The 26,485-nt window shown below is 42.5% G+C and overlaps 1 protein-coding gene across 1 annotated transcript in view; it reads right to left on the bottom strand.

Annotated features, from left to right (window-relative positions):
• The window catches only part of GRIN3A (glutamate ionotropic receptor NMDA type subunit 3A), a 463,270-nt gene that overhangs the window by 63,927 nt on the left and 372,858 nt on the right, over window positions 1-26,485 (bottom strand). Inside the window, exon 5 of the mRNA XM_040361003.1 lies at window positions 16,973-17,088. Coding sequence (XP_040216937.1) covers window positions 16,973-17,088 — 116 coding nt within the window. The remainder of the gene's footprint in view (window positions 1-16,972; window positions 17,089-26,485) is intronic.

Below are 26,485 nucleotides of genomic sequence, written 5' to 3'. Positions count from 1 at the left end.
TGAAACATGCACTAGTCAGCCCCATACTTAAAAAGCCCTCACTGGACCCATCCAATCTTGACAACCTACGCCCCATCTCCTTGCTCCCCTTTTTATCCAAACTCCTTGAACGTCTAGTCTACAACCAACTGAGCGTCCACCTTGCTAAAAATAACCTCCATGATCCCCTTCAGTCTGGATTTCGTCCTCAACATTCCACAGAAACTGCTCTCCTAAAACTAACAAACGATATACTAACAGCCAAAACTAAGGGACACTATTCTGTGCTCCTACTCCTGGACCTCTCTGCCGCCTTCGATACGGTTGACCACCCACTCCTCCTCAAAAAACTCCACAATTTTGGTCTCCGTGACTGTACTCTTCGCTGGTTCTCCACCTACTTATCCAACCGCACCTTCAGCGTTGCTTACAACTCTACTTCCTCCACTCCTCTTCCATTCTCTGTTGGGGTCCCCCAAGGTTCTGTTCTTGGACCTCTCCTATTTTCTATCTACACCTCCTCCCTGGGTCAGCTGATAGCCTCCCACGGCTTCCAATACCATCTTTACGCTGATGACACTCAAATCTATTTCTCTACCCCTCAACTCACTTCTTCATTCTCCTCACGTATCACTAATTTACTATCGGATATATCAGTTTGGATGTCACACCACTTCCTCAAACTCAACCTATCCAAAACGGAACTTATCATTTTTCCTCCCCCACGTGCCTCTTCCCCTGATCTCTCTGTCAAAATTAATGGTACAACTATCTGCCCATCCCCACATGTCAAGGTCCTAGGAGTAGTCCTGGACTCTGAACTCTCCTTTAAGCCTCACGTTCAATCACTGTCCAAATCTTGCCGCCTCAACCTTCGCAACATCTCCAAAATACGCCCATTTTTAACCAATGACACCACAAAACTCTTAATTCACTCCCTGGTCATCTCTCGCCTCGATTACTGCAACTCCCTCCTCATTGGCTTACCGCTGCATACTCTATCCCCCCTTCAGTCTATCATGAATGCTGCTGCCAGACTAATCCACCTTACCAACCGCTCTGTCTCTGCTACTCCTCTCTGTCAATCCCTCCACTGGCTTCCGCTCATCCAACGAATTAAATTCAAAATACTAACAATTACCTACAAAGCCATCCACAACTCTGCCCCCAGCTACATCACTGACCTAGTTTCTAAATACCAACCTGTACGTTCTCTTCGTTCTTCTCAAGACCTCCTACTCTCTAGCTCTCTCATCACCTGCTCCCATGCTCGTCTCCAGGACTTTTCTAGAGCCTCTCCATGCCTATGGAACTCCTTACCCCAATCTATCCATCTATCTCCTTCTCTATCAGCTTTTAGAGGATCCCTGAAAACCCTTCTCTTCAGAGAAGCCTACCCTTCCCACACATAACTGTTTTTTCATTTGAGTCCATCTGATCATCCCCCACAGCTAACTACCCTTTGTTCCACTTGACCCTCCCCTCTAGATTGTAAGCTCTAACGAGCAGGGCCCTCTGATCCCTCCTGTATTGATTGTATTGTGACTGTACTGTCTTCCCTGATGTAAAGCGCTGCGCAAACTGTTGGCGCTATATAAATCCTGTATAATAATAATAATAATAATTTACTAAGGTGTAAAGTGATGTGAATTGTCATAAAGGGGCATAAATCTGGCTTCATGTAAAGCAATTAGTCAGGTTCAGAAGAAGCTCCATTTCCCCTTTAACTTTCACTGCATCTGACTGTATATTTGAAGTGAGCACATTTTTGCTTCTCACTAAACACGTTTCTAAATAGGGCCTTGTCTTTTGTTTCACTTTTAAATCATTTTGATTTAAAGTGATTGTAAACCTCAGACATGAAAAATTAACAAAGCACAATCCACTATCGTGTGTGCTAGCCCCAATCCAAAGCACCAAGTGCACTTCTTTTCTGATCTCTGATCCCTCTGCCATCTGCATGAGTAACAGATATATCTGTAGATTACACCTCAACCTCCCAGGAGACGATCCACCCCACTCCAGCACATAGCAGGTGACTCATGAACTCAGCTCTGTGTTTTTATCTATGAGCCTGTAGAGGGGGCCTGTAGAGCTCTGTGCTCTAACTATGTAGAGCAGTGTTTCTCAACTCCAGTCCTCAAGGCGCCCCAACAGGTCATGTTTTCAGGCTTTCCATTATTTTTCACAGGTGATTTGATCAGTTTCACTGCCCTAGTAATTACCACAGCCATTTCATCTGAGGGAAAACCTGAAAACATGACCTGTTGGGGCGCCTTGAGGACTGGAGTTGAGAAACCCTGATGCAGTGTAAAATGTGTATTCTGGAAACTATAGAGGACAGAGTTCTACAGATAACCAGGTACAACTTTTATAGGAGGATTTGTTTAATCTCTGTGTATCACCAGAGACAAATCACTTTACTGGATATATGTAAGGGTTTAAAATCACTTAAGATTTTTTTGAGGGCATTGTCAACTCATATAATAGATGTGGGAGTGATATCTACTGTAAGAGAAGCAAGAGGAGACACCACTAAGCATGCATTGTGAAAGCAGATTTTGTTTTACCTCACTGATCACATACACTGTGCATAAACGCTAGTTATTTTTTGTAAAGCAAAATTAAAAAGGTGCTTTCTGCAATATCCATTACTTTAGTAATTTGTGAAAAATAATCATCTCTGAGAAGTGTATTGAACAGTCATTGAATCTTCCTAATCATCGTTTGCAGTAATGAAGCATAGGGGCTAAAGGTGACTGTATGTTCCCCCTATAAAATATATTAAGACTATTCAGCATATAACCTCTGGTGACTATTTGATGCTCTTTAGCCATAAAATTATGCACGTTTTTCTGGTAATGTATGAATGTAATTATAAAAGATTTCTTTAATTTGACACTATATTTTAGCAATTCTTTTTGCAAAAGTGACCTTTAACGATCGGTCTTTAAAATGCATAAGATTTGCTTAACTTGTTATGCACATTAAACTAATCAATTGCTATTTATAGAATGCACTGCAGTTAAGCTCTTGTATTGACATACAATGTGTAACACTGTCATTGCTGGTACAGTTGACACCTCAACCAGCATTATCATTTTAACTATAGATATATTTTCTAAATTCGACCAACCAAGCCTTTAATTTCACCTCATGTTGCTACAGAAAATAATTTTTGTGTCTGGGAATTTTCTTTCCAGGGATTTTCTATTCTTGCACTCATGTGCATTCCTTTTTCGATTATATTTCTCACATGATTCTCCCACCATTGATTAGAAAATCGTTATTTTTTCAAAAAATTTACAACATATTCGATAGCCGCACTAACATTCACCATTGCTGTTTCCCACTAATGGTGCGAAATTCAAACGAAAATTCTTTGAAAAGATTTTCGAAAAAAATATTATTTTGGAAATCGAACCATGTATGGCTGGCCTAATACATATTTTTTTGTAACAAACAAGGATTGTTGTTGGTGACATTTGTTTCCAATAACAATTTTATTTGCTATGCAATTTCTAGATAAATAAAATATTTTTATTTATTTTTATTTTTGATCAGCCTTAGCTTTTAAAAAAAAAAACTGTCAGCATGCTAATAATTTCACTAAGTAAAAAACTTAAAATTTAACCTGCTTTAACTGGGATTTATTTCCCCCTTTGACTTGTAGGAGAATACAAAACCCATATGATGCAAACAAAAACCCATCGACGGACTCTTTTATTTTCAAAAGTAAATGCTGCCTATTATCATTGTTAACCAGGAAACTGTTCTCTTCTGTGTGCCTTAACCGATTGCTGACCGCCCACCATAGTTTTACGGCGGCAGGTCGGCTTGGCTGCGCAAAATCACGTAATATAATGTGTTTTTGCATTGCGGCCACTAGGGGCACACGCACGCCCCCTGCTCGCCCATGGTGCCGATGCGAGTGCCCGGCGGGCGCGATCACTGTCGGGCACCCGCGATCGCTCGTTACAGAGCGAGAACCGGGAGCTGTGTGTGTAAACACACAGCTCCAGGTTCTTTCAGGGGGAGAAATGACTGATCGTATGTTCATACAATGTATTTCCCCTAGTCAGTCCCACCCCCCCTTCAGGTAGAACACACTATAGGGAACATAATTAACCCCTTGATTGCCCCCTAGTGTTAACCCCTTCCCTACCAGTGACATTTTTACAGTAATCAATGCATTTTTACAGCACTGATCGCTATAAAAATGACAATGGTCCCAAAATGTGTCAAAAGTGTCCGGAGTGTCCGCCATAAGGTCGCAGTACCGTACCGTACTAGTAAAAAAAAATATTAATAAAAATGCCATAAAAATATCCCCTATTTTGTAGACGCTATAACTTTTGCGCAAACCAATCAATAAATGCTTATTGCGATTTTTTTTATGAAAAATATGTAGAATTATACGTATCGGCCTAAACTGAGGAAAAAAATATGTTTTTTTATATATTTTTGGGGGACATTTATTATAGCAAAAAGTAAAAAATATTATTTATTTTTTTCAAAATTGTCGCTCTTTTTTGTTTATAGCGCAAAAAAATTAAACTGCAGAGGTGATCAAATACCACCAAAAGAAAGCTCTATTTGTGGGAAAAAAAGGACGTCAATTTTGTTTGGAAGCCACGTCGCACGACCGCGCAATTGTTAGTTAAAGTGTCACAGTGCCGAATCGCAAAAAGTGGCCCGGTCATTGACCAGCAAAATGGTCCGGGGCTTAAGTGGTTAAGGAAACTACTTCAACTTCATTATTAGAGGCCATACTTTATTAATGTCTACTTTTAAGTAGTGCTTTTACTTTAAAAAATATGAGGCTGACATTTTTTAAAATCTAATATGGGTGGAAACATTCATATTGTAATGCACAATACAATATAATGAATACTCCTGTGAGTGTATGTGAATTTATTCTGATGGCTTGATACAGTTTCGCCATTTAGATCTTGTTAGGCAGAAACATACCTATTTTAAGTGTACGATTATTAATTGTATTAGTCATGGTAGTCTGCATGTGTATATTCATACTGATAATCTCACTAGCCTTTGTGAGCTTTTCAGTGATCCTGCTGAATTACTAGTCCAACCTCCTTCCCGTAGAGGCTCTACAAATGTATTACTCATTCTTTCTGTAGCTTTATCATTAATATGGCTTCTTTCTGTACCTGAGCTACACATCAGTCAGACTTTCTGTTTCACTGTTTTTCCAAACCCTTCTGGGATTTTTGCTTCTTTTGCTATGTCTACCCGTTTCTGATCTGTCCATGTAATGGTTAGCATTTGCTGTTATTACATATTTATGCGGTTTTGTTCATGACTGGATGCTTTCCATTTCTTGCTTTCCTCATTTATTCTCTACAAGCTGATCTTATTCTGGCCATGATCCCTACTTAGATGAGGCAGCTACTGTGAAATATACTGACTCTTACTGCTAGTTGATACAACATTTCAGATGCATTTCTCCAAACCTTCTAGAGTTGGAAAAAGAGACACCCTTTAGAACAGAATATATAGGTAAAACACAATCCCCTTCCTGATCACACAGGGGCAGGGCCGGACTTACCATTGGGCTTGACTGGGCTCAAGCCCATGGGCCCCGCCCAATAGGGGGCCCCGGATGGCAACCCCCTTTAAAAAAAAGGGCCCCGGACGGCAACCCCCCCTTTTTTTATTTCTTTTTTATAAAAAAAAAAAATAATTATATATATATATATATTTTTTTATTAAAGGGCTCAGAGGTCCCCAGAGCCCCATGTGGCAACCCCCCCCTTTTTTTTATATAAATGTTTATTTTTTTATTTTTGTTTATAATTTTTTTTTTATTAAAAGGCCCAGAGGTCCCCAGGGCCCCGGATGGCAACCTCCCTTTTTGTATGTATTTATTATTAAAGGGCCCAGAGCTGCGGTGGCTCAACGCGATTGGCACTGTGCTGACAAGCCATTCACCTCTGCAGCTAGAGGTTCGGATCCCGGTCTCGGCTTCATGTGAATTGAGTTTGGTGGTCTCAGCCCGGCTCCCGGTGGGTGTGCTATGCAAGGTAAGCCTGTGCTTAGTACGCCCACCCCCCTCCCACAAAAACCACCACACCTACACACGCACTCTAAATTGGGTTAACACACGCACTTTGACCACGCGGTCTCTAAAAGAGAGGCGAAGGACTAATGGGGCTGGTTGAGCGGGCTAATCCTCTCACTCCCTTATAGGGAGTCCCTCTGCCCCGTTGGGCTTCAAAGCGGAGCAGGTAGGGCGGGCTGTGTGGGAGGACCCCCTCACACACCCGCCATTGCCACCCAGGGCATGGAGAAAGATGGCAGATTGCCTCTGGGGGAGGCCTGCCTACTCCCAACTCCTGCAGTCCGGCTCCTCTCTCGAGTACACGCACAAAATACACTTAAAGAAAAAAGAAAAAAAAAAAAAAAGGGCCCAGAGGTTTCGTTTTTCTTTTTATTAAAGGGCCTAGAGGTCCCCAGGCCCCCGGATGGCTACCCCCCTTTTTTATACATATATATATTTTTCTTTATTTCTTCTTTTTTTTGTAAAGGCCCCCCCGCTTCTCAATTTCAGGCGGCAGCACACCCCCCCCCCCCGGTTCTCTGCTCCAGGGGGCCCATGCCTTAAGCTGTGTAAGGGCCCCAAAATTCCTGATGGCGGCTCTGGCTCTGCGCATACCTCCCAACACGCACGGATTCTGTGGGACTTTCCCGCACAGACAGCTTCTTCCCGCAGTCCCACGAAAGGGTTAATTTTCCAATTTTCCCGCACTGCACGAGGAAGCAGCACGGAAGCAAGAGGAACTGGAGCGGTGTGTGCAGGACTGTGGCTGCTGAAGGGAAGAAAGCCGACAGCCGGGCTAATGACAGTCTGTGGCCCCGGCTGTCGGCACAGGTGAGAGGCACTCCCCCCGCTCAACAACTGCAAAACCCCCCCGGAGCGGTGTGTGGATGTGTCTGCTGAAGGGAAGAGACCCGACACATTCCGTGCACAGGTGAGAGGCACCCCTCCGCGTAACGACTTCAATGCGAACCCCCCCCACGCAACAACTTGAATGCGCCCCCGCTCTCAACAACTTCAATTCACCCCCCCGCTCAACAACTTTAATGCGAACCCCCCCGCTCAACAACTATGATCCCCCTCGCTCAACATCTTCGATCCCTCCCCCAATTCTCGGCTCCAGGGGGCCCCTTCAACACTCAAGCCCAGGGGCCCCCACCACCCTAAGTCCTGCCCTGCACAGGGGATTACAAAAATAAAAAAAAGAATCATTACCCACTGGGGGTTTTGTTCACTGCTACTTTTCCTGTATATTAGTGGTTTAAAAGAACCAATGTGATAATACAAAAGATACAAAAGATGGATGAAAGTTTAGTTCTCTATAAACAGCTTGGCAGGTAAATAGTACACTTATTTACATTTTACATTTTTAGATCTGAGCAAAAAGAGAGAGATTTGAGGAGGATTTAGGTACAGAGGGGTTAGTTTCCAAAATAGAGATAGAAATTTTGAAAGAGGGACAGTTGGAAGCTATCTAAACCACAGTTATGGCATTACACCATGTGATGGCTATTTACAGTGCAGTAGCTCATAGCAATCTTTTACATTTCAGCTTACTTTAGAAACATGTCCGAAAATACAAATATGATTGGTTGCTATGCATTAGCTTATAAATATAGTTGTAATGTTTTAAGAGGAAGTAAACTTTCTTAAAAAAACACCCTGCAGCTCAAAGACATAATGAGCTAGTATGCATAGCATACTAGCTCATTATGAAGTACTTACCTGAGATTGAAGCCCCTGCAGCGGTGTTCGGTCACTTCCTCCGTCTGCGCCATCTCTGCACGATTCACTTCCGCATATCGCGGCTCGACACTGTGACTGGCCGGAGCCACGATGACGTCACTCCCACACATGCACGCGGGTGCCGCCACTAACGGCATGATCGCCGTTAGTAATGGCAGGCTCAGTGCACCTGCACGCCGTTATCTACGTTGCATGTGCCGTAGACATTGGTGTCTTTCTTTTGCAAATATCTCCTAAACTGTGTAGGTTTAGGAGATATTTGATGCACCTACAGGTAAGCCTGTATAGCAAAAGGATCCAGGGTCTAGCACATGGTCTCCCCAAATATTTAAACCCTCCCTCAACATGCAACAGTGGCCTAAACCTCCTACTGGGATGGCTGTGGGAAATATGAATACTCATAACTCAGTCTGGCAGGGAAACCTCATACTACAGCTCGTGATGCCAGTGACACCTGCTGACGACAGTGGGAAACCACAATTAGAAACAAAAAATAATTAGGACAGCCACACTCTAATCCAATGTAGCTTTATTGTAAACACGCTATTTTGAAGCCTCTGGCTCTAATTAGGTGCTTCAAAAAAATACACTGCTGTAATTAATGCACTCCACATCCTGAAAGGAGCTGGATGCATGAATAGGGGCGGCAGCAGCGATGGAAAGAGGATGCAAAACAGTGCGCCCTTATTTTCTTAAATATGCGACTAGGGCATCATCTAATTAGAGCCCTGCAAAGCAGCATTAGCACATTATGTGGAACCAGGTGTAGAGAGTGTCCAAGCATCTGGAAGAATACTGGGCCAGATCCACAGCCCCGCAGCGCAACGTAACTTAACAGTTTTAAGTTACACTGCCGCAAATTTCCTAAGTTAGGTATCGATCCACAACACACTTACCTGGAAATTTGCGGCGGTGTAACTCAAATCCGTCCGGCGCAAGGCGTTCCTAATCTAATGGGGCGAGTCCCATTTAAATTTGGGCACGCTCCCGCGCCGGACGTACTGCGCATGCTTGTGACGCAAATTTCCCTACGTGCTTTGCGCGACGTGACGTCATTTTTTGATCGGCGCGTAGCGTATTTCCGTATTTCCGTACGGCTTACGCAATCGACGTAAAATTTAAAAATTCGACGCGGGAAGGACGGCCATACTTTACACAGCAGTACGCCTGCTGTGTAACAGTAGGGCTGCTTTACAAAAGTGTAACTAAGCGACGGGAAACTAACGTAGCGGCGATGTAGCGAACGCGAAAAAGCTTTGAGGATCGACGTAACTCCTCATTAGCATACCCGACGCGTAATTTCGACGATGAATGCCCCCAGCGGCGGTCGCGGTACTGCATCTTAAGATCCGGCAGTGTAAAACTATTACACCTGCCGGATCTTCTGTCTATCTCTTGGAAACTGATTCTGTGGATCAGTTCCAAAGATAGAAACAGGGATACGCAGGCGGAACAGCAGATCCGCCTGCGTATCTCTTTTGAGGATCTGGCCCACTGTGCCTCAAATGTTGCACATAGACAAGATGATACATTCCTATCACTGTCACACAAAAATGTACTCTTAGTTGTAGCGCTACAAGCATCTTTATACAACTATGCATCTGTAAATACAAACTCTATCCATTCATATTTGATGTTTTTTTAGCAGCAGTTTCAATGTTTGTGAAATTAACAATGAGTTATAACTGTCTGTTATCCCACATGGCTAATTTTGGCAGCGTTCATTGCAAGAATCAATGAATATTCCAAATGTGAAATGTTGTATTCATTTTTCAGTACAAAAACATACTACTACTGCTCTTTATATATTATTATATCTTTCTTTATCTGGAAATGGAGACAAAGGATAGAAAAACTTTGCAGTGTTACTAGTAAGGATGAGCTCTAGCGTGTTTGCATAGTACACATGCAGAGCCCGCCAGGAAGTGTGCACGGCGCTGAGCTAATCACAGCCAGGGAGACATTTCCCGATGCTCGGCTGCAGAGATCGGGAAATGTCTCCCTGGCTGTGATTAGCGCAGCGCCGTGCACACTTCCTGGCAGGCTCTGCACGTGTACTATGCGAACACGCTGGAGTTCATCCTTAGTTACTAGCAATTGCATGTGTGCTTAAAACCAATTAGGCCAACTAACTGCCTTTTTGCTGAATCCAAGGGAAAGTCAGGATGGACAAATCATCCTTTAAATTGTGATAAGGCATACTAAGCATGTGTCATTCTCCTCTGACATTACTTTTTTTGACCACTCTAAAAGGTACAGCTTTAGCTTTAAATTAGATCCCATGAATAGTGTACACTCAAATTCACTTCAACCTGATATCAAATGTCCATGGAGAATAATATTAAAGCTGGCCATACATGAAGCAATCTAATTTGTTTGATCTCAATTTTAATTACATTTTATTATCAAAACTGAACATTGATTGAAAGTCTAATCTATAGCTTTTATTCAATATGTAGAAAATAGAGCTAAAGAAATATTGATAAAATGTGGTAGTAAATCATTTTTTATCAGTTTCCACAATGGCATTCAATCAAATCAATCTACATTTGGCAGTTGACCAGATTCCTAAATTGCAAATTGCTTCTTACAAGCACCTTCAATCATATTATCAATAGAAAGCTGGTAACAAGTGGACCTGAAGTTGACTATGTATTTGTAGAAAGTAAAGTTGCTACTTAATAGACTGAAGCCGGCCATAGATAGTTTGAATCTTGCCCATTTAGCAGGGACCTTGGGTACAACCAACATGCCAGACACTTTAACATGCAATTATTGCCAGTGGCTATACTAAAGGAAAATAGACAGCTCACTTTGCAATGAAAGTTGCACTTTGGAACAAAGGGCCAGATCCTCAAAAGAGATACGCAGGCGGATCTGCTGTTCCGCCTGCGTATCCCTGTTTCTATCTTTGGAACTGATCCACAGAATCAGTTTCCAAGAGATAGACAGAAGATCCGGCAGGTGTAATAGTTTAACACTGCCGGATCTTAAGATGCAGTACCGCGACCGCCGCTGGGGGCATTCATCGTCGAAATTACGCGTCGGGTATGCTAATGAGGAGTTACGTCGATCCTCAAAGCTTTTTCGCGTTCGCTACATCGCCGCTACGTTAGTTTCCCGTCGCTTAGTTACACTTTTGTAAAGCAGCCCTACTTTTACACAGCAGGCGTACTGCTGTGTAAAGTATGGCCGTCCTTCCCGCGTCAAATTTTTAAATTTTACGTCGATTGCGTAAGCCGTACGGGAATACGGAAATACGCTACGCGGCGATCAAAAAATGACGTCACGTCGCGCAAAGCACGTCGGGAAATTTGCGTCACAAGCATGCGCAGTACGTCTGGCGCAGGAGCGCGCCTAATTTAAATGGGACTCGCCCCATTAGATTAGGAACGCCTTGCGCTGGACGGATTTGAGTTACACCGCCGCAAATTTCCAGGTAAGTGTGTTGTGGATCGATACCTAACTTAGGAAATTTGCGGCAGTGTAACTTAAATCTGTTAAGTTACGTTGCGCTGCGGGGCTGTGGATCTGGCACAGAATTTTTACCCAGACCTTGGTGATTGAGGTAAAACTGCTGACTTCTATCATCTAATCCAATGGGCAAGAAATAATGCTGTTTTTTTTTTTTGTATTTTCCTTGCATGCAATTGTGCATTTGTAAAATTTCACACATTAATTAAGCTCAGGGGAGAATTCCCTTGCAAAGTGCAACTTCCTCTGCAAATTTATCCGCCTTTAGTAAATCAACCCCAGTGTCTCTATACCTAAGATAAGTGCTACCAACAAAGCAGGAGGCAGGGTTCAGTGACCTGTGTGAGTGGCTGTCTACTGCTTGCACCACTAGAATGATCCACTGCAGGCTGTGAAATATTTATTTTTGCAGATGACTAGTTAAAGTTTGTAACTATTTTGTAATTCGATTTGAAACCTGTCTATTGTATTAAAGGGTTAAAGGTGTAGAAGCTTGACATATTGCATTGTGTATTAATGAAGACAGACTTGGGACAGACACATTCTGACATTGTTCAAAAACCTTGCAGTCAGTCATTATTACTATTATTATACAGGATTTATATAGCACCAACACTTTATGCAGTGGTGTAGCCATGACACTTCATTCTGAAAAAGCATCCAAAAGGTAAGCAATATGTATGCTTTGCGAATGGGCATATAATGCTGTTTTCTCAAATTTGACTGCAAAAGTAGAAATAGGCTGCAGCCTGCATTCTGTATTCAACATCTCCATGATGCACTACCTGTAGTCAGTAATCAGGGCTGATTAGAATGGACAAGCTATTACTTCATCTCTTTAAGGTCTACTTTATTTCACAGCTACATTTATTTTCTTAGCATTGTTTTATTAGTTAAATAATGTTGTTACTGACTAGAATTTACAGAGAGCTTTAAAGTATGCAGAGCTATTTTGTAATTAGTATTGGCTAGGGCACTGAAGCGTAAGGAAGACAAGCCTTTTATATTTCATTTTTCTTGTTTTTATGCATGTTATAAAAATCAATGAACTTTTATCAATTTTACCTTAGCGTGACAATAAAGCTCAACAAATGAGAAATTGCAAAATGAGCTATGCAACTCAAGTTCAAGAAACTACTGTTGATGTTGTTTGCAACTTTGTAGGGATTTGTATACTCATTTATGTGATGGATAATCCTGTCTGCAAACCTCTCCACTGGGACAGTTTTACAAGGCACACCTGCAATCAGTGGAAGTAATGGTGACTGAATTCAATGCCTTTCTGTATCCTGTTGGAATTGAAGCAATGTAGTGGACCAAATCCTAGACACCTGCTACAGTAAACACGCTAGCAAACGTTTGAACAAATACCCCAAAAAATAAATATGTATTTCAGTATTTTGCTAACTTCTAAAACCAGAACCAGAGTTTTATAAAGTGGCATGATTATCGTTTTATCTCTGGAGTAAATTCCATTTTAAATGCATGCTAATAGTCTGCTAGCTTTGGTTACTGCGGCTTGACATTGCATTTTATTGCTCAGACTGTCTTCAAGTAGCACCCCAGATCTTTTTCAATCCTGGATACCCCCTGAGGTTCTCCCCCTAATGAGTAATTTGCATTTTTATTTTTTGAGGAGACTGTGGTGGCAGGGGTTAAAAGAACTTTGTGACAGGGCCTTGTCCAGAGTGCCTAACTATGCTCGCCTTTTCCGCCCAGCTCCTCCATTCAAAGAAGACATTACTACAGCTTCTATGGGGGGGTAGACCTTTCAATCATCCACGCATCCTCAATTTATAAGTTGTGTTTCATGCATAGAATTAGTAACAGCTTCTATTAAATGGAGGAGCTAGGCGGCAAGGGTAGACATTGTTGGGCACTTTTGCTGAATGCCTGTCTCAGCCTCTTACTATTAACCCTTGCTGTACTGAAAGATTATGGTAGGGGAGGGGGATTTTGGCATAAGAAGAGCATATTTGTCACGAGGGACATATCTCACTTAAAGTAGTTAATGTCCCTTGTGCTGAAGTTTTATATATTTTTTTTAAAAAATAAGGCCTGTACACAAGATCAGTTTGTCTGGTGAAAACAGACCGATGGACTGTTTTCATCGGACAAACTAATCGTGTGTGGGCCCCATCAGTTTGTTTTCCATTGGAGAAAAAAAATAGAACATGTTTTAAGTTTTTCCTATAGATAAAAAAAGATAGAAAAAAATGATCGTCTGTGTGGAAGTCCATCGGTCAAAAATCCATGCATGCTCAGAATCAAGTCGACACATGCTCAGAAGCATTGAAATTCGTAGTGTTTTACGTCACCGCGTTTTGGCATGGTTGGGTTTTTTTACTGATGGCGTGTAGGCAAGACTGACGAAAGTCAGCTTCATCGGATATCCGACGAAAAAATCCATCGGAATAGATTCCATCAGATATCCGATCGTGTGTACACGGCTTTAGACTTTAACATTTTAAGTTTCTGACTTTTGATAGTTAAACCTATTAGAAACCTTTTTTCTGAAACGCAACAGGACAGTACACCCACAAATAGAAGATGACTGTTTCATGTGGCCTAGACAAATAAACAGGAGAGCACAATATACTGTAAATATGGCATCCACATACCTCTATGGCCTATAATATGAAAACAACCACTGAAACCAAAATACATGCACAGTTCTGGCCATTTGGCTGAAACACAGAACAGTATATTCTGACAGCAGACAGTGTTATACCTGAAGGGTTCCACATGTACTGTCACTTTAAGGCTGGCTCCACCCAGCAGTGATGACAAGGGTCAAGGGACAGGTCCTGCTGTCAGGATACAATAGCAAAGCCGTAAGAATTTATTAGGATTCCACCTCGCTTGTGACATCTATGGCCTTTTAATGCTTTTTATGTATACTATGATAATACATTTTTCTAAATTTACCTATGTGATATCTCTGGTTTGAGTAGATTCACTTTATCTAGTACCGGTATAGTCCTCCCCGCCCACCTTTTTGTGTTGGTGTTTCAGGGTCCATGGAGGCTCCCTGAACCCTCCGACTAATCTATGGCAAGATTAAAGTGGTTGTAAACCCTCACATATACCCAGTGAAGTGAACAGCCTCAGATGACACAGAGATGAAACAAATCACCCTACATACGCTTTACATGCATATCTGCTGTCTTCAGCTTTATATATTCTTTAAAAAGTTCAGATCATGTTAAGAGATGTTCTCTTCCTGTTCAACACTACAGTGAAGCCTGCGCATACAGTCAAGACAACTGATTGGAGGAAAGGCACACACTCGCTCTGCTCATATGTAGAGACTTTCAAAACTGTTCCTTGAATAGTTCAGCACTCTGCTAATCTATTTATAGCATCCTTCCCAACACACAACTCTGCTGCTTTTATCTCCTGTGACGGAGAATTTGTCAGAAGTTATCATGCTGATAACAGAAGAACGGATCAGGAGACAGCTACGGGACATAGTGCTTTGAAGAGAGATAAGAAAACACTGCAGATATACTGTATGTGCCCAGCTCGAATTTCAAGAATCAAGTTTATATCCACTTTAAGGCTTTTCATGTACTTGGCTGACAATGTTGATCCTCCATAGATACAGTTTTTGTTTTCCTGAGTTTACATCCATTTGAAGACCTGTTATCTGATTCGGGCAATTAATTTAAAATGCTGACATTTATATTTTCAGGCAAAGAAAACTGAGTTTATAAAATTAACTTTGTATATGACCGAAGTACAAATATGACTACCACTTAATGAGACCAATTGTTAAGGGGATCAATACAGTGTAGTACTTATTTCTTTCAACTCCAACCACTTCTACAGAGCTAGACAGAGATCACAGTTTAGGGCACATTGATTTTGCTTTCTTTTATGAACCCTTTGACAAGGATGGTCATTGAGGGATTTTATCCCTGAACCTACCCCTGCTTCTTCCTTTAAATCTGTAAATACAGCACAGACAGTTCAAGGTACACTGATTGTGGTTTCTGGTATGGGTCTCTGCATATTGAAATAGTGTACTTCTATGTATTGCATGAATAATCTATGAGAAAATAAAATGCTAGAAGAAATATGATTTGTAAAGAACTAATGCTTTATATTATAAATAATAGATCTTTTTACATAATAATAATATGAATTGGAAATGTAATACTAATTACTGAATCACTATTCATTAATGTAGTTCAGTAAGCGGCTATTATGCATGTCAAGTGCTCAGCTGACAAACAATGTTGGGCTTGCAGGACAACACACTGAGCAAAATACAATTATAATTGTAATTTTTATCTTTGTCAAACAAATATGCAGAAACTTTAATTGGTTGTAATGTATCAGTTTTAATCATTTAATCCTCCAATTACTTTGGCTAATTTTATAAATTACAAACATGAATTTTTAGTGAAAAGGTGATAAGTGACCATATAAGTTGTTTCATTTTCTGGTGATTTACTATATTATCGTTACTGATTCCCACAGCTTCCTAAACAGCTTCATTATTCATGAGCTGGTAATGATAAATGATTGCATATTAAAATTTCATTATGAAATATTCACACGCCCTTGCTTTGTATAGAAGGAGAATTCAAGTGAAAACACTATATTTGAGCTAAAACAAGTCTTGTCGCTGTGTTCCTTAAGGTCAATGACTGTACAGTTTTAGTTATGAAAGATTATGAAAGAGCTAATTGAAAAAAAAAAAACATATTGTGCAACCCCCCCCCCCCCCCCCAATATAAATATCTTCTTTGCAATGAATTAGAAGCTAATACGCAGTCAGGGGCAGTCCAGTGCATGGCATTCACTCCTACATCCTGTCGACAACCTGTATAATAGGAAACTACAGTGAACTGTGAACTAATGCTAATAGCAGCTGATTGACAGTCAGCAGCAACACGAGTTGGACACCAGGCCCTAAGACTTTCCTCCGCTCCACCCAGCAAAAAGTTGCCTTGATCTGTGGATTCGCATTAGATCCTACATTGGTATCTACACTTTATTTAATATTACTGTGCGGCTCTTGTAACCCACTGGCCGCATATTTGTCACTTGGCAACTGGGTCCTAGGGCCCCTTCCTTTTTATCTTCACCTTGAATTTTACACAGTTAAACAGGTTCACCACCGCAGTTGTCCCCTTTGGTCGCCGTGGGAGATTTTCCTACAGGTGGCGGCGACTTTCAGGCGATTGGGTGTTCTCTTCATAGATTTCTCCTGACGAAACGACTAAGTCACGAAACAAGTTGAGGCCTTGTCTTGTGCGACCTCCACTTTCACTGTGACTCTCCCCTAGGGGACAACTGTAGCCCAGGGACCGGTCTGGTTGGTCCCGCAATATATGTATTGTTGTGTTCTGTATTATTGTCCTGATGTTTTTTATGATTATGTTTTTCTGATACTATGTTAATAAATTGATATATATCTTTTAATTTTTTCTTACTTCCTGAGTTTACTTCTCTTCATAGTACTGGTATTGTCCTCTTGCCCCCCATTTTGCTGGCTCCCCTTAGTCCCAACTCTATTCCAAAATATTAGGATGCTGAAATCATTTTTCCACTGTCATTGACAAAAATATTATAATTCGCAAAATAACTATAATTTGTGATAGATTATTAGCATCAGGTCTCAAATCAGATATTTTTAAGAGAAATTCATTATCAGTTAGGCATTTGAAAAACAAAATATATGCAGTATATTTGATGGACCCATACCTTCAATGGCAAAAGGTTTACCCACTGTCAATAATTTACATTCAGCATCTATTGAGACCTCATAATCCAACAGTGCTTTATCCATGATAAAAGCATCCAGTGTTTCAGGGTCATTTCTGAAAATAAATAAATACATATTAAGAAAATCACACTTGTGATGACAACTAAATGGTATGAAATTAAAGACTGGACTGTAATTTTGTATGTGTGATTCCATTATCTTACTGCACATGTATAAACTATAACCAAAGAAGAAGATTGCAGTATATTGCAGCTTACCAGTCCCTGGATGTGGTGGCTGCATTGGTTTTCTTTTTTTTTTTTAAGGCTAACATCTTTTTCATCAAGTACAGAAAATATATGTGGATTGTCATAAAAGCAGTCACCTTGGTCTCACTTGTGAGTAAAACTGGAAGCATAGAACAATATTTTTTACTTTCTGTGCTTATATCCTTATCCTCCATTTATTAGAGATGAACCAATGTGGACATGTTTAAAGTCCAGTCTGGGTGAAAATCATGGCTTCCACCCTAGATACAGGAGACATACGGTAAGTATAGTCGCCTAGGGATAGAAAGTGAAAGAAAAAGAAAAACACTCTAAGGACTGGTATAGCATTATATTATAGTTTTTTGAGTTTAGCTATGCTTTACCCTATTGGTATGTTTTTGGTTTGGAGAGTAAAGTCATACTAAAGCATGTATAAAACTCCTATGTGGGTGTTAGATACAGGACCCAGAGTTGCAAAGAAAGATCATCAACTACTTAACCAATGTGTTGCATACTGTATATTGTGTACTGCATAGGGTATGCATATCCTAACAATAAGGGTCATTTATACAACTAGCACAGACTGAACCAGAAAAGTTATCAGCTTTTTTTTTTTCTCTGAACTGCAATTTTTCCTAGCGTGAACACTAATTTTATAAAGCGCAAAAAAAAGTTAAATGATTGGCAAAATTGTCTTCAGTAAAGCATGGAAGGTGCCTGATTTTCCGCCTGCACTAATTTTCAAAATTGTTTGCTATTGTTTTCCAATTGTTTCCTCAAGTACCACTAACTGGTTATGTTTGCAGCTCTCAATTTAGGGAAAGAACAGTGATTTTCTGTTGGAATGTTTATGTAATTGCTCTTGTAAATCTGAACTGTTAGAGTTAATTAAGGACATGTTTTAAGAAACACTGCCTTTTCCCCTAGAGATTTATTGAACATAAACATGATCAACCATGTTTTTTTAATGAGACAGTGAAAAGGGCAATGATGATTGGCAAAGTGTAGTAAAACAATCTAGTTACAGAGTTACACAGTTGGCAAGGTTTAAAAAAGACACAAGTCCATCAAGTGCAACCTGTGAGTGTGTGCGCGTTTATGTCAATATTACATTGTATATCACTGTATGTTGTGGTTGTTCAGGTTCCTATCTAATAGGTTTTTAAATTATCTAAGCTCTCTACTGAAACCACAGCTTGTGGAAGAGAATTCCACATTCTTATGGCTCTTACCATAAAGAACCCTCTAGGCTGTTTCTGGTTAAATTGCTTTTCCTCTAATCGTAGTGAATGACCGCAAGTCTTTTCAAATGCCCTTTGGTGGAAAAGTTTTATCCTTATTTTGGGGTCACCAGTACGGTATTTGTATATTGAAATCATATCCCCTCTCAAGTGTCTCTTCTCTAGAGAGAAAAAGTTCAGTTCTTGTAATCTGTCCTCATAGCTAAGATACTTTACTAGCTTTGTTGCCCTTCTCTGTACTCTATTTCCAGCACATTCATTCTGAGGACTGGTGCCCAGAACTGGATGGCATACTCCATGTGTGGCTGGAACAGAGTCTTGTAGAGTGGGAGAATTATCATTTTAGCTATGGAGTTAATTCCCTTTTTTAATGCATGCCAATATTCTATTGGCTTTGCTTGCAGCAGCTTGGCATTGCTTGCCGTTGCTGAGCCTGTCATCTACTAGGACCCACAGGTCCTTTTCCATCCTAGATTCCCCCAGAGGTTCTCCCAATAGTGAGTATATTGCATTCATGTTTTTGCCACCTAAATGCATTAGTTTAAATTTTTCCACATTAAACCTCATTTGCCATGTAGTTGCCCACTCCATTAATTTGTTCAGATCTTCTTGCGAGGTTTCCACATCCTGCGGAGAAGTTATTGCCCTACTCAGCTTAGTATCATCCGCAAATACTAAGATTGAGCTGTTTATCCCATCCTCCAGGTCGTTTATAAATACATAAATAGGATTGGTCCCAGGACAGAACCCTGAGGGACCCCACTTTCCACACTGGACCATTCCGAGTACACCCCATTTATCACTACCCTCTGAATTCACCCTTGTAGCCAGTTTTCAATCCATGTACTTACCCGAAAGACTTTAGTTTGTATAGTAAATGTTTGTGGGGAACTGTATCAAATGCCTTTGCAAAATCCAGATACACTACATCTACAGGCCTTCCTTAATCTAGATGGCAGCTCCCCTCCTCATAGAAGGTTAGGATTTTTCACAAATCCATGCTGATTACTGATAATGATACAGTTTTTATTAATAAAACCTATAAGATTTTATATTTTATTAGTCTAGAATAGGGGGATAAATTAAGGAAAATCAAATAATGTTTATTGTAGGTTTCTGTACCTATATCTTGATGTCTGCTTAAAGGGTAATTCCACTTTTGTGGAATGAAATAGGAAATAAAAAAATATAAAAATAAAGCATATACAATTGTGACAATTATAAATGAATGTTACCAAAAATGACCTTTCATTTTCAATCTGCAGCTCTGTAATTTTCTGGAAAATGCAATGCAATATAGCTACCTGGAGGTGTTCTGTACACAGAATGTGTACAGAACGCCCAAACACAATTTCCTGCTTGTGTGAATGACTCACTGATTTGCCTGAAGCCTACACTAAGAACAAGTCAGATTTCAGACATATCCTGCAACAAAATTTACATTTTTGTTGAGATACTCCCAATAGAAAATCACGTCTAAAGGGATGCAGACTCTGCAATTTTCCTCATCAGAGCCCTACAGGTGTAGCAGCTGATTGATAAATATGAAACCACTCCCATACTGATTCACTTTCCACATGACACATGACAATAAGTTCCTCACCCAAAGAGCCCCACAACCACTGGACAGGTTTGTGGGGAAGGGGCCCTTGTCCACTCTGGCAAGGTGCCTCCCATGTTGAGAGCATGTGGCCTGGTATGGGTTAGAAGGGAGGGCACACCCTTTCCCCCCTTTCCTGGCCAACCAGGCTGCATGCTCGGATTAAATGTCTGGTAAAGATATATAGGGGGATCTCATGGATTTTTTAGATTTTTTTTGCATTAGGTACCCCTTTAATATCCATAGCAGACTCAAAGGGTCTGGTATGCATTTTGGGGGAGACTCAATACATTTTTTTTTCAAATAAAACAGCTCCCAGACCCCTCCAAAGGCCTCTCAAAATATATAGAATTGATTTGTGAATGTAAGTGCTGCTCCAGAACTTTATGTACATCAAAAAGATGCGCCTAGTCACAGGCAGGAACAGGGCACCCTCAGGCATTTTATTTAAATAAATTGTGCATTTTTATTTTGACAGATTCATTTACTATTGATTTCTATGGGGTTTGGGTTAAGCATCCAAACTTCTTTGAAGTTTGGCAAACCCTGCTCGAATCGAATCCAGGACAATTCAATTCATCCCTATATAGGATAAAAAGCATATATTAAACATCAAACTTTTACTTCAATATTTGTCTATGGGAAAAAATGACCAGCATTTGGCAGAACATGCTTGTGTCCTATGTTTATGTTTTTTGTTTTGTTTTTGTACACATGTACATTGTTTTTTCATGTTTCTTTCATCTTATTATCCCTTTTTATTTTCACCATTGTTATTAATTTATCATCATGAATGACATGGATATGCATCCCTAGATGAAGTGGAAGATTTACACCATGATTGGTGATTTTTTTTAATGAAAGGATTTTTGATATAGGGGTCAATTCACAAAGAATTAAATAACGGTGCGTTAAAATAACGCATGCGGTAAATCAGTTGTGAAAGTTTAATCCACTAGGAATTTAGCGTTAAATATCGAATGCAGTAATGTACTGCATGTGTTGGTGGTTAAGGGTTGTTTAAGGTAATTTCCTTATAACATTTTACCTTATAACATGTTTTGTTATCATTCTTTTGCAAAAAAGTTTTTTTTTTATCTTTTTTTTATGGTAATTTGTATTTGGAGGCATTGAAATATGAACTACTTTCTCAAATGTATATGGATCAGTTGCCTTAAAATACCTGTTAAGCTGTGTTGCCCCCCTTTACTAAATCCATCATGCCATACATTCATAAAAAAAAAAATGTTTTGTAAATGTATGGCCTACTAGCGTGCTCTTTACTAGATTTTTTAAACATTTCTATTTATTTTTCATGTTCTTATGAAAGTTTAACTTGTTGTAATGGTGTTCAGTGCCTTTAAAAAGTATTCATACCCCTTAAAATTTTCCACATTTTGTCATGTTACAACCAAAAACATCAATGTTATTTTATTGGGATTTTATATAATAGACCAACACAAAGTGGCACATAATTGTAAAGTGGAAGGAAAATAATAAATGTTTTTCAAAATTATTTACAAATACTTATTTGAAAAGTGTCTGTGATGGGGAAATCTGTGATAAGGGAAGTCTGTGATAGTGGGGGGATCTGTGCTGGGGGGAGTCTGTGATGAGGGGAATCTGTAATGAGGGGATCTGTGATGAGGTGGGTCTGGAGTGGGGGGATCTGTGATGGAGAGGGGTCTGTTATGGGGGGATCAGTGATGGGATGGTCTGTGATGAGGGGAGTCTGTGATAGGGGGCTCTGTGATGAGGAGGATATGGGGTGGTGGGTATCTGTAATGGAAAGAGATCTGTGATGGGAGGGATCTGTAATGGGATGGTCTGTGATGAGGGGAGTCTGTGATAGTGGGGGGATCTGTGATGAGGGGAGTCTGTGATGAAGGGGATCTGTGATGAGGGAGATCTGTGATGAGGGGGATATGTGATGGAAAGGGGTCTGTAATAGGGGAGGGGGTTCTGTGTTGTGGCTGGTGATAAGGTTAGTCCGTGATAGGGGTGTATATGTGATGGGGGCTCTGTGATGAGTGTAGTCTGTGATGGGAATCTGGCATGGAGAGGAGTTTGTGATGGAGGATCTGTGATGAGGGGAATCTGTGATGAGGGGAGTCTGTGATTGGGGGCTCTGTGATGGGATGGTCTGTCATGAGGGGAATCTGTGATGGGGGAACTGTTATTAAGAGGGGTCTGTGATGGGGGGTATGGGGTGGGGGGTATCTGTAATGGAGAGGGGTCTGTGATGGGGGATCTGTGATGTGATGGTATGGTCTGTGATGAGGGGAGTCTGTCATGGGGAAATCTGTGATGAGGGGAGTCTGTGATAGTGGGGGGAGTCCGTGATGAGGGGGGATCTTTAATGAGGGGGTCTGTGATGAGAAGGGTCTGGGGTTGGGGGATCTGTGATGGAGAGGGGTCTGTGACGGCGGGATCTGTGATGGGATGGTCTGTTAAGAGGGGAGTCTGTGATAGGAGGCTCTGTGATGAGGGGAGTCTGTGATGGAGAGGAATCTGTGATGAGAAGAGTCTGTGATAGTGAGGGGATCTGTGCTTGGGTGAGTCTGTGATGAGGGAAGATGTTTGATGAGGAGGGTCTGGGGGATCTGTGATGGAGAAGGGTCTGTGATGAGGGATCTGTGATGGGATGGTCTGTGATGAGGGGAGTCTGTGATGGGGGGGTTCTGGGATGAGGGGAATCTGTGATGGGGGCTCTGTGATTAGGGGGATCTGTGATGGGATGGTCTGTGATGAAGGAAGTCGGTGATGGGGGAACTGTGTTTTGAGAGGGGTCTGTGATGGGCGGGATTTGTGATGGGGGGAACTGTGATCAGGGGAGTCTGTGATGGGGGCTCTGTGATGAGGGGAGTTTGTGATGGGGGAACTGTGTTTGAGAGGGGTCTGTGATGGGATGGTCTGTGATGAGGGGAGTCTGTGATGGGGAACTGTGTTTGAGAGGGGTCTGTGATGGGGGGATCTGTGATGAGATAGTCTTTGATGATGGGAGTCTGTGATGGGGGAACTGTGATCAGGGGAGTCTGTGATGGGGCTCTGTGATGAGGGGAGTTTGTGATATGGAGTTTGTGGTTTGTAATTGAACATAATGGTATGTCATATATTTCTGCATATAGATATAGGTGATTTTGCATTTAAATCTGATGCAAATTAACCTGATAAATACAATTTTCGTTTTAATTATCATTATATAAAATAAAGGACGCGGGGGGCCTTTTGGTGGGCATGTTTTTTTTGTTTTTTGTTGGGGGGGAAGCACAATGTCCCTGCTAGTGCTAAATGTTCTTAGCCTATAGAGGAAGATTTATTAAAACCGGTGCACACTGAATCTGGTGCAGCTGTGCACGGTAGCCAATCAGCTTCTAACCCCAGCTTGTTCAATTAAGCTGTGGGAATAAAACCCGAATGCTGATTGGTTTATATGCAGAACTGCACCAGATTACCATATATTATAGAATACCACCATAGTGTTAGCCTATTTTCTCTATTGGTGAATGTTAACTCTCTTGGTTAAATGTTCTTGTAGCTCTTTTTCTTACTCTTTTTCTCTTCTAATCAATTTTAGGGAATGCTACCTTTGTTCCTGTAAAAGGCATATTACACATACACATTACACATACTACCCGTATCTTTCTTTACACATGTATGAAAGTTGAGACATTATGGGCCAGATTCAGGTACAATTGCGCCCGTGTAACGTAAGCCGTTTACGTTACACCGCCGCAAGTTTTCAGTGTTAGTGCCCGATCCACAAAGCACTTACCTGGAAAGTTGCGGCGGTGTATCGTAAACATGTCCGGCGCAAGGCGGTCCAAATGGAATGGCGCGGGTACCATTTAAATTAGGCGCGCTCCCGCGCCGGATTTACTGCGCATGATCCGTTCGCGAATTTCCCGACGTGCTTTGCGCAAAATTACGACGCACCGACGTGTTGAGAATCGCGACGTGCGTAACATACTTACGCCGGGAAAACAAAAAAATTCAAAAGCGACGCGGGAAAGACGGGCATACTTTAACATGGTGGAGTAATTTTACACCATGTTAATAGCAGCCCTACAGTACCTGCCGCCGAGAATGTGTTTTTAGCACAACGGCATCGCGCTGATTCTCGGCGACAGGGTGCCGACATCTCGCGCTTGCTGGAATAGTAAGAGCACATTCCAGCAAGCGCGTCATAGAAGCGACGGGAGATCCGACTTGGATTCCCGCCAATTCTACACGTGTGCAGCGTTTGTTATGAATCCTGAGGGGGACCTCCCCGCCGGATTTTAAGTAAAAATCCGGCATGGGTTCCCCCCTCAGGAGCATACCGGGCCCTTAGGTCTGGTATGGGTTGTAAGGAGAACCCCCCTACAATCCATACCAGACCCGTATCCGAAGCACGCTACCTGGCTGGCCAGGAAAGGAGTGGGGACGAGCGAGCGCCCCCCCCCTCCTGAGCCGTACCGGGCTGCATGCCCTCAACATGGGGGGGTTGGGTGCTCTGGGGCAGGGGGGCGCACTGCAGCCCCCCCACCCCAGAGCACCCTGTCCCCATGTTGATGAGGACAGGGCCCCTTCCCGACAACCCTGGCCGTTGGTTGTCGGGGTATGCGGGCGGGAGGCTTATCGGAATCTGGGAGCCCCCTTTAATAAGGGGCCCCCAGATACCGGCCCCCCACCCTAAGTGAATGGATATGGGGTACATCGTACCCCTACCCATTCACCTGGAGGAAAAATGTTAAAGTTAATAAACACGACAAAAGGGTTTTTAAAATAATTTATTAATCTGCTCCAGAGGCACCCCCTGTCTTCTTTAGCTCTTTTCACCAGGGGGGCCGCTCTTCTTCGCCGCCGTCTGGTTCTCTTCCACCGCCGGGGGGGGTCGCTTTTATAAAAGCGCCCACCCCACGGCGGGTTTCCTCCGACGTCTTCGGCGGGGGGTGGTGTGCTTCTCAGGGGGGGGGGTTCTTCTTCCGCTATCCGGGGGGGTCTCCTCCGCTATCCGGGGGTCTTCTTCTATGTTCGCCGCTCTCTGTCCGGTGCCTTCTCCTTCAGGGCTGAATGTCTTCTTATTCTTCTGTGCTGTGACGTCTTCTTCTTCTTCTGTGCTGTGACGTCTTCTTCTTCTTCTGTGCTGTGACGTCTTCTTCTTCTTCTCTTCTCTTCTTCTGCCTTCTCCCGATGTTGACACGTCGCCTCTTCTCGCTGCAATGACAGGTGCGCGGTTTGCATCTGACTTATATAGGCCTCACAGTCCCATCATGCTCTGGTACCTACCCATGTGATACCGACCCACGTGGGTAGGTACCGGAGCATGATGGGACTGTGAGGCCTATATAAGTCGGATGCAAGCCGCGCACCTGTCATTGCAGCGAGAAGAGGCGATGTGTCAACATCGGGAGAAGGCAGAAGAAGAGAATTGAAGAAGAAGACGTCACAGCACAGAAGAAGAAGAAGAAGAAGACGTCACAGCACAGAAGAAGAAGAAGACGTCACAGCACAGAAGAAGAAGAAGACGTCACAGCACAGAAGAAGAAGAAGACGTTCAGCCCTGAAGGAGAAGGCACCGGACAGCGGGAGGAAGAACCGGGGTGCGCCGAGTCAACAGCGGAGAGCGGAGAACATAGAAGAAGACCCCCGGATAGCGGAGAAGACCCCCCCGGATAGCGGAAGAAGAAGCCCCCCCTGAGAAGCACACCACCCCCCGCCGAAGACGTCGGAGAAAACCCGCCGGGGGGTGGGCGCTTTTATAAAAGCGACCCCCCCAGCGGTGGAAGAGAACCAGACGGTGGCGAAGAAGAGCGGCCCCACCCGAAGACGTCAAAGAAGAAGCCCCCCCTGGTAAAAAGAGCTAAAGAAGACAGGGGTGCCTCCGGAGCAGATTAATAAATTATTTTAAAAACCCTTTTGTCGTGTTTATTAACTTTAACATTTTTCCTCCAGGTGAATGGGTAGGGGTATGATGTACCCCATATCCATTCACTTAGGGTGGGGGGCCGGTATCTGGGGGCCCCTTATTAAAGGGGGCTCCCAGATTCCGATAAGCCTCCCGCCCGCATACCCCGACAACCAACGGCCAGGGTTGTCGGGAAGGGGCCCTGTCCTCATCAACATGGGGACAGGGTGCTCTGGGGTGGGGGGGCCGCAGTGTGCCCCCCTGCCCCAGAGCACCCAACCCCCCCATGTTGAGGGCATGCAGCCCTGTACGGCTCAGGAGGAGGGGGCGCTCGCTCGTCCCCACTTCTTTCCTGGCCGGCCGGGTAGCGTGCTTTGGATACGGGTCTGGTATGGATTGTAGGGGGACCCCCCTACGCTGTTTTTTCGGCGTAGGGGGGGTCTCCTTACAACCCATACCAGACCTAAGGGCCCGGTATGCTCCTGAGGGGGGAACCCATGGATTCATAACAA

Source organism: Rana temporaria, chromosome 1 (genome assembly GCF_905171775.1).
Source record: "Rana temporaria chromosome 1, aRanTem1.1, whole genome shotgun sequence".
In the NCBI taxonomy this organism is placed as follows: domain Eukaryota; kingdom Metazoa; phylum Chordata; class Amphibia; order Anura; family Ranidae; genus Rana; species Rana temporaria.
The sequence above is the reverse complement of the archived record's forward strand: the minus strand, read 5'-3'. Positions and strand labels throughout refer to the sequence as shown.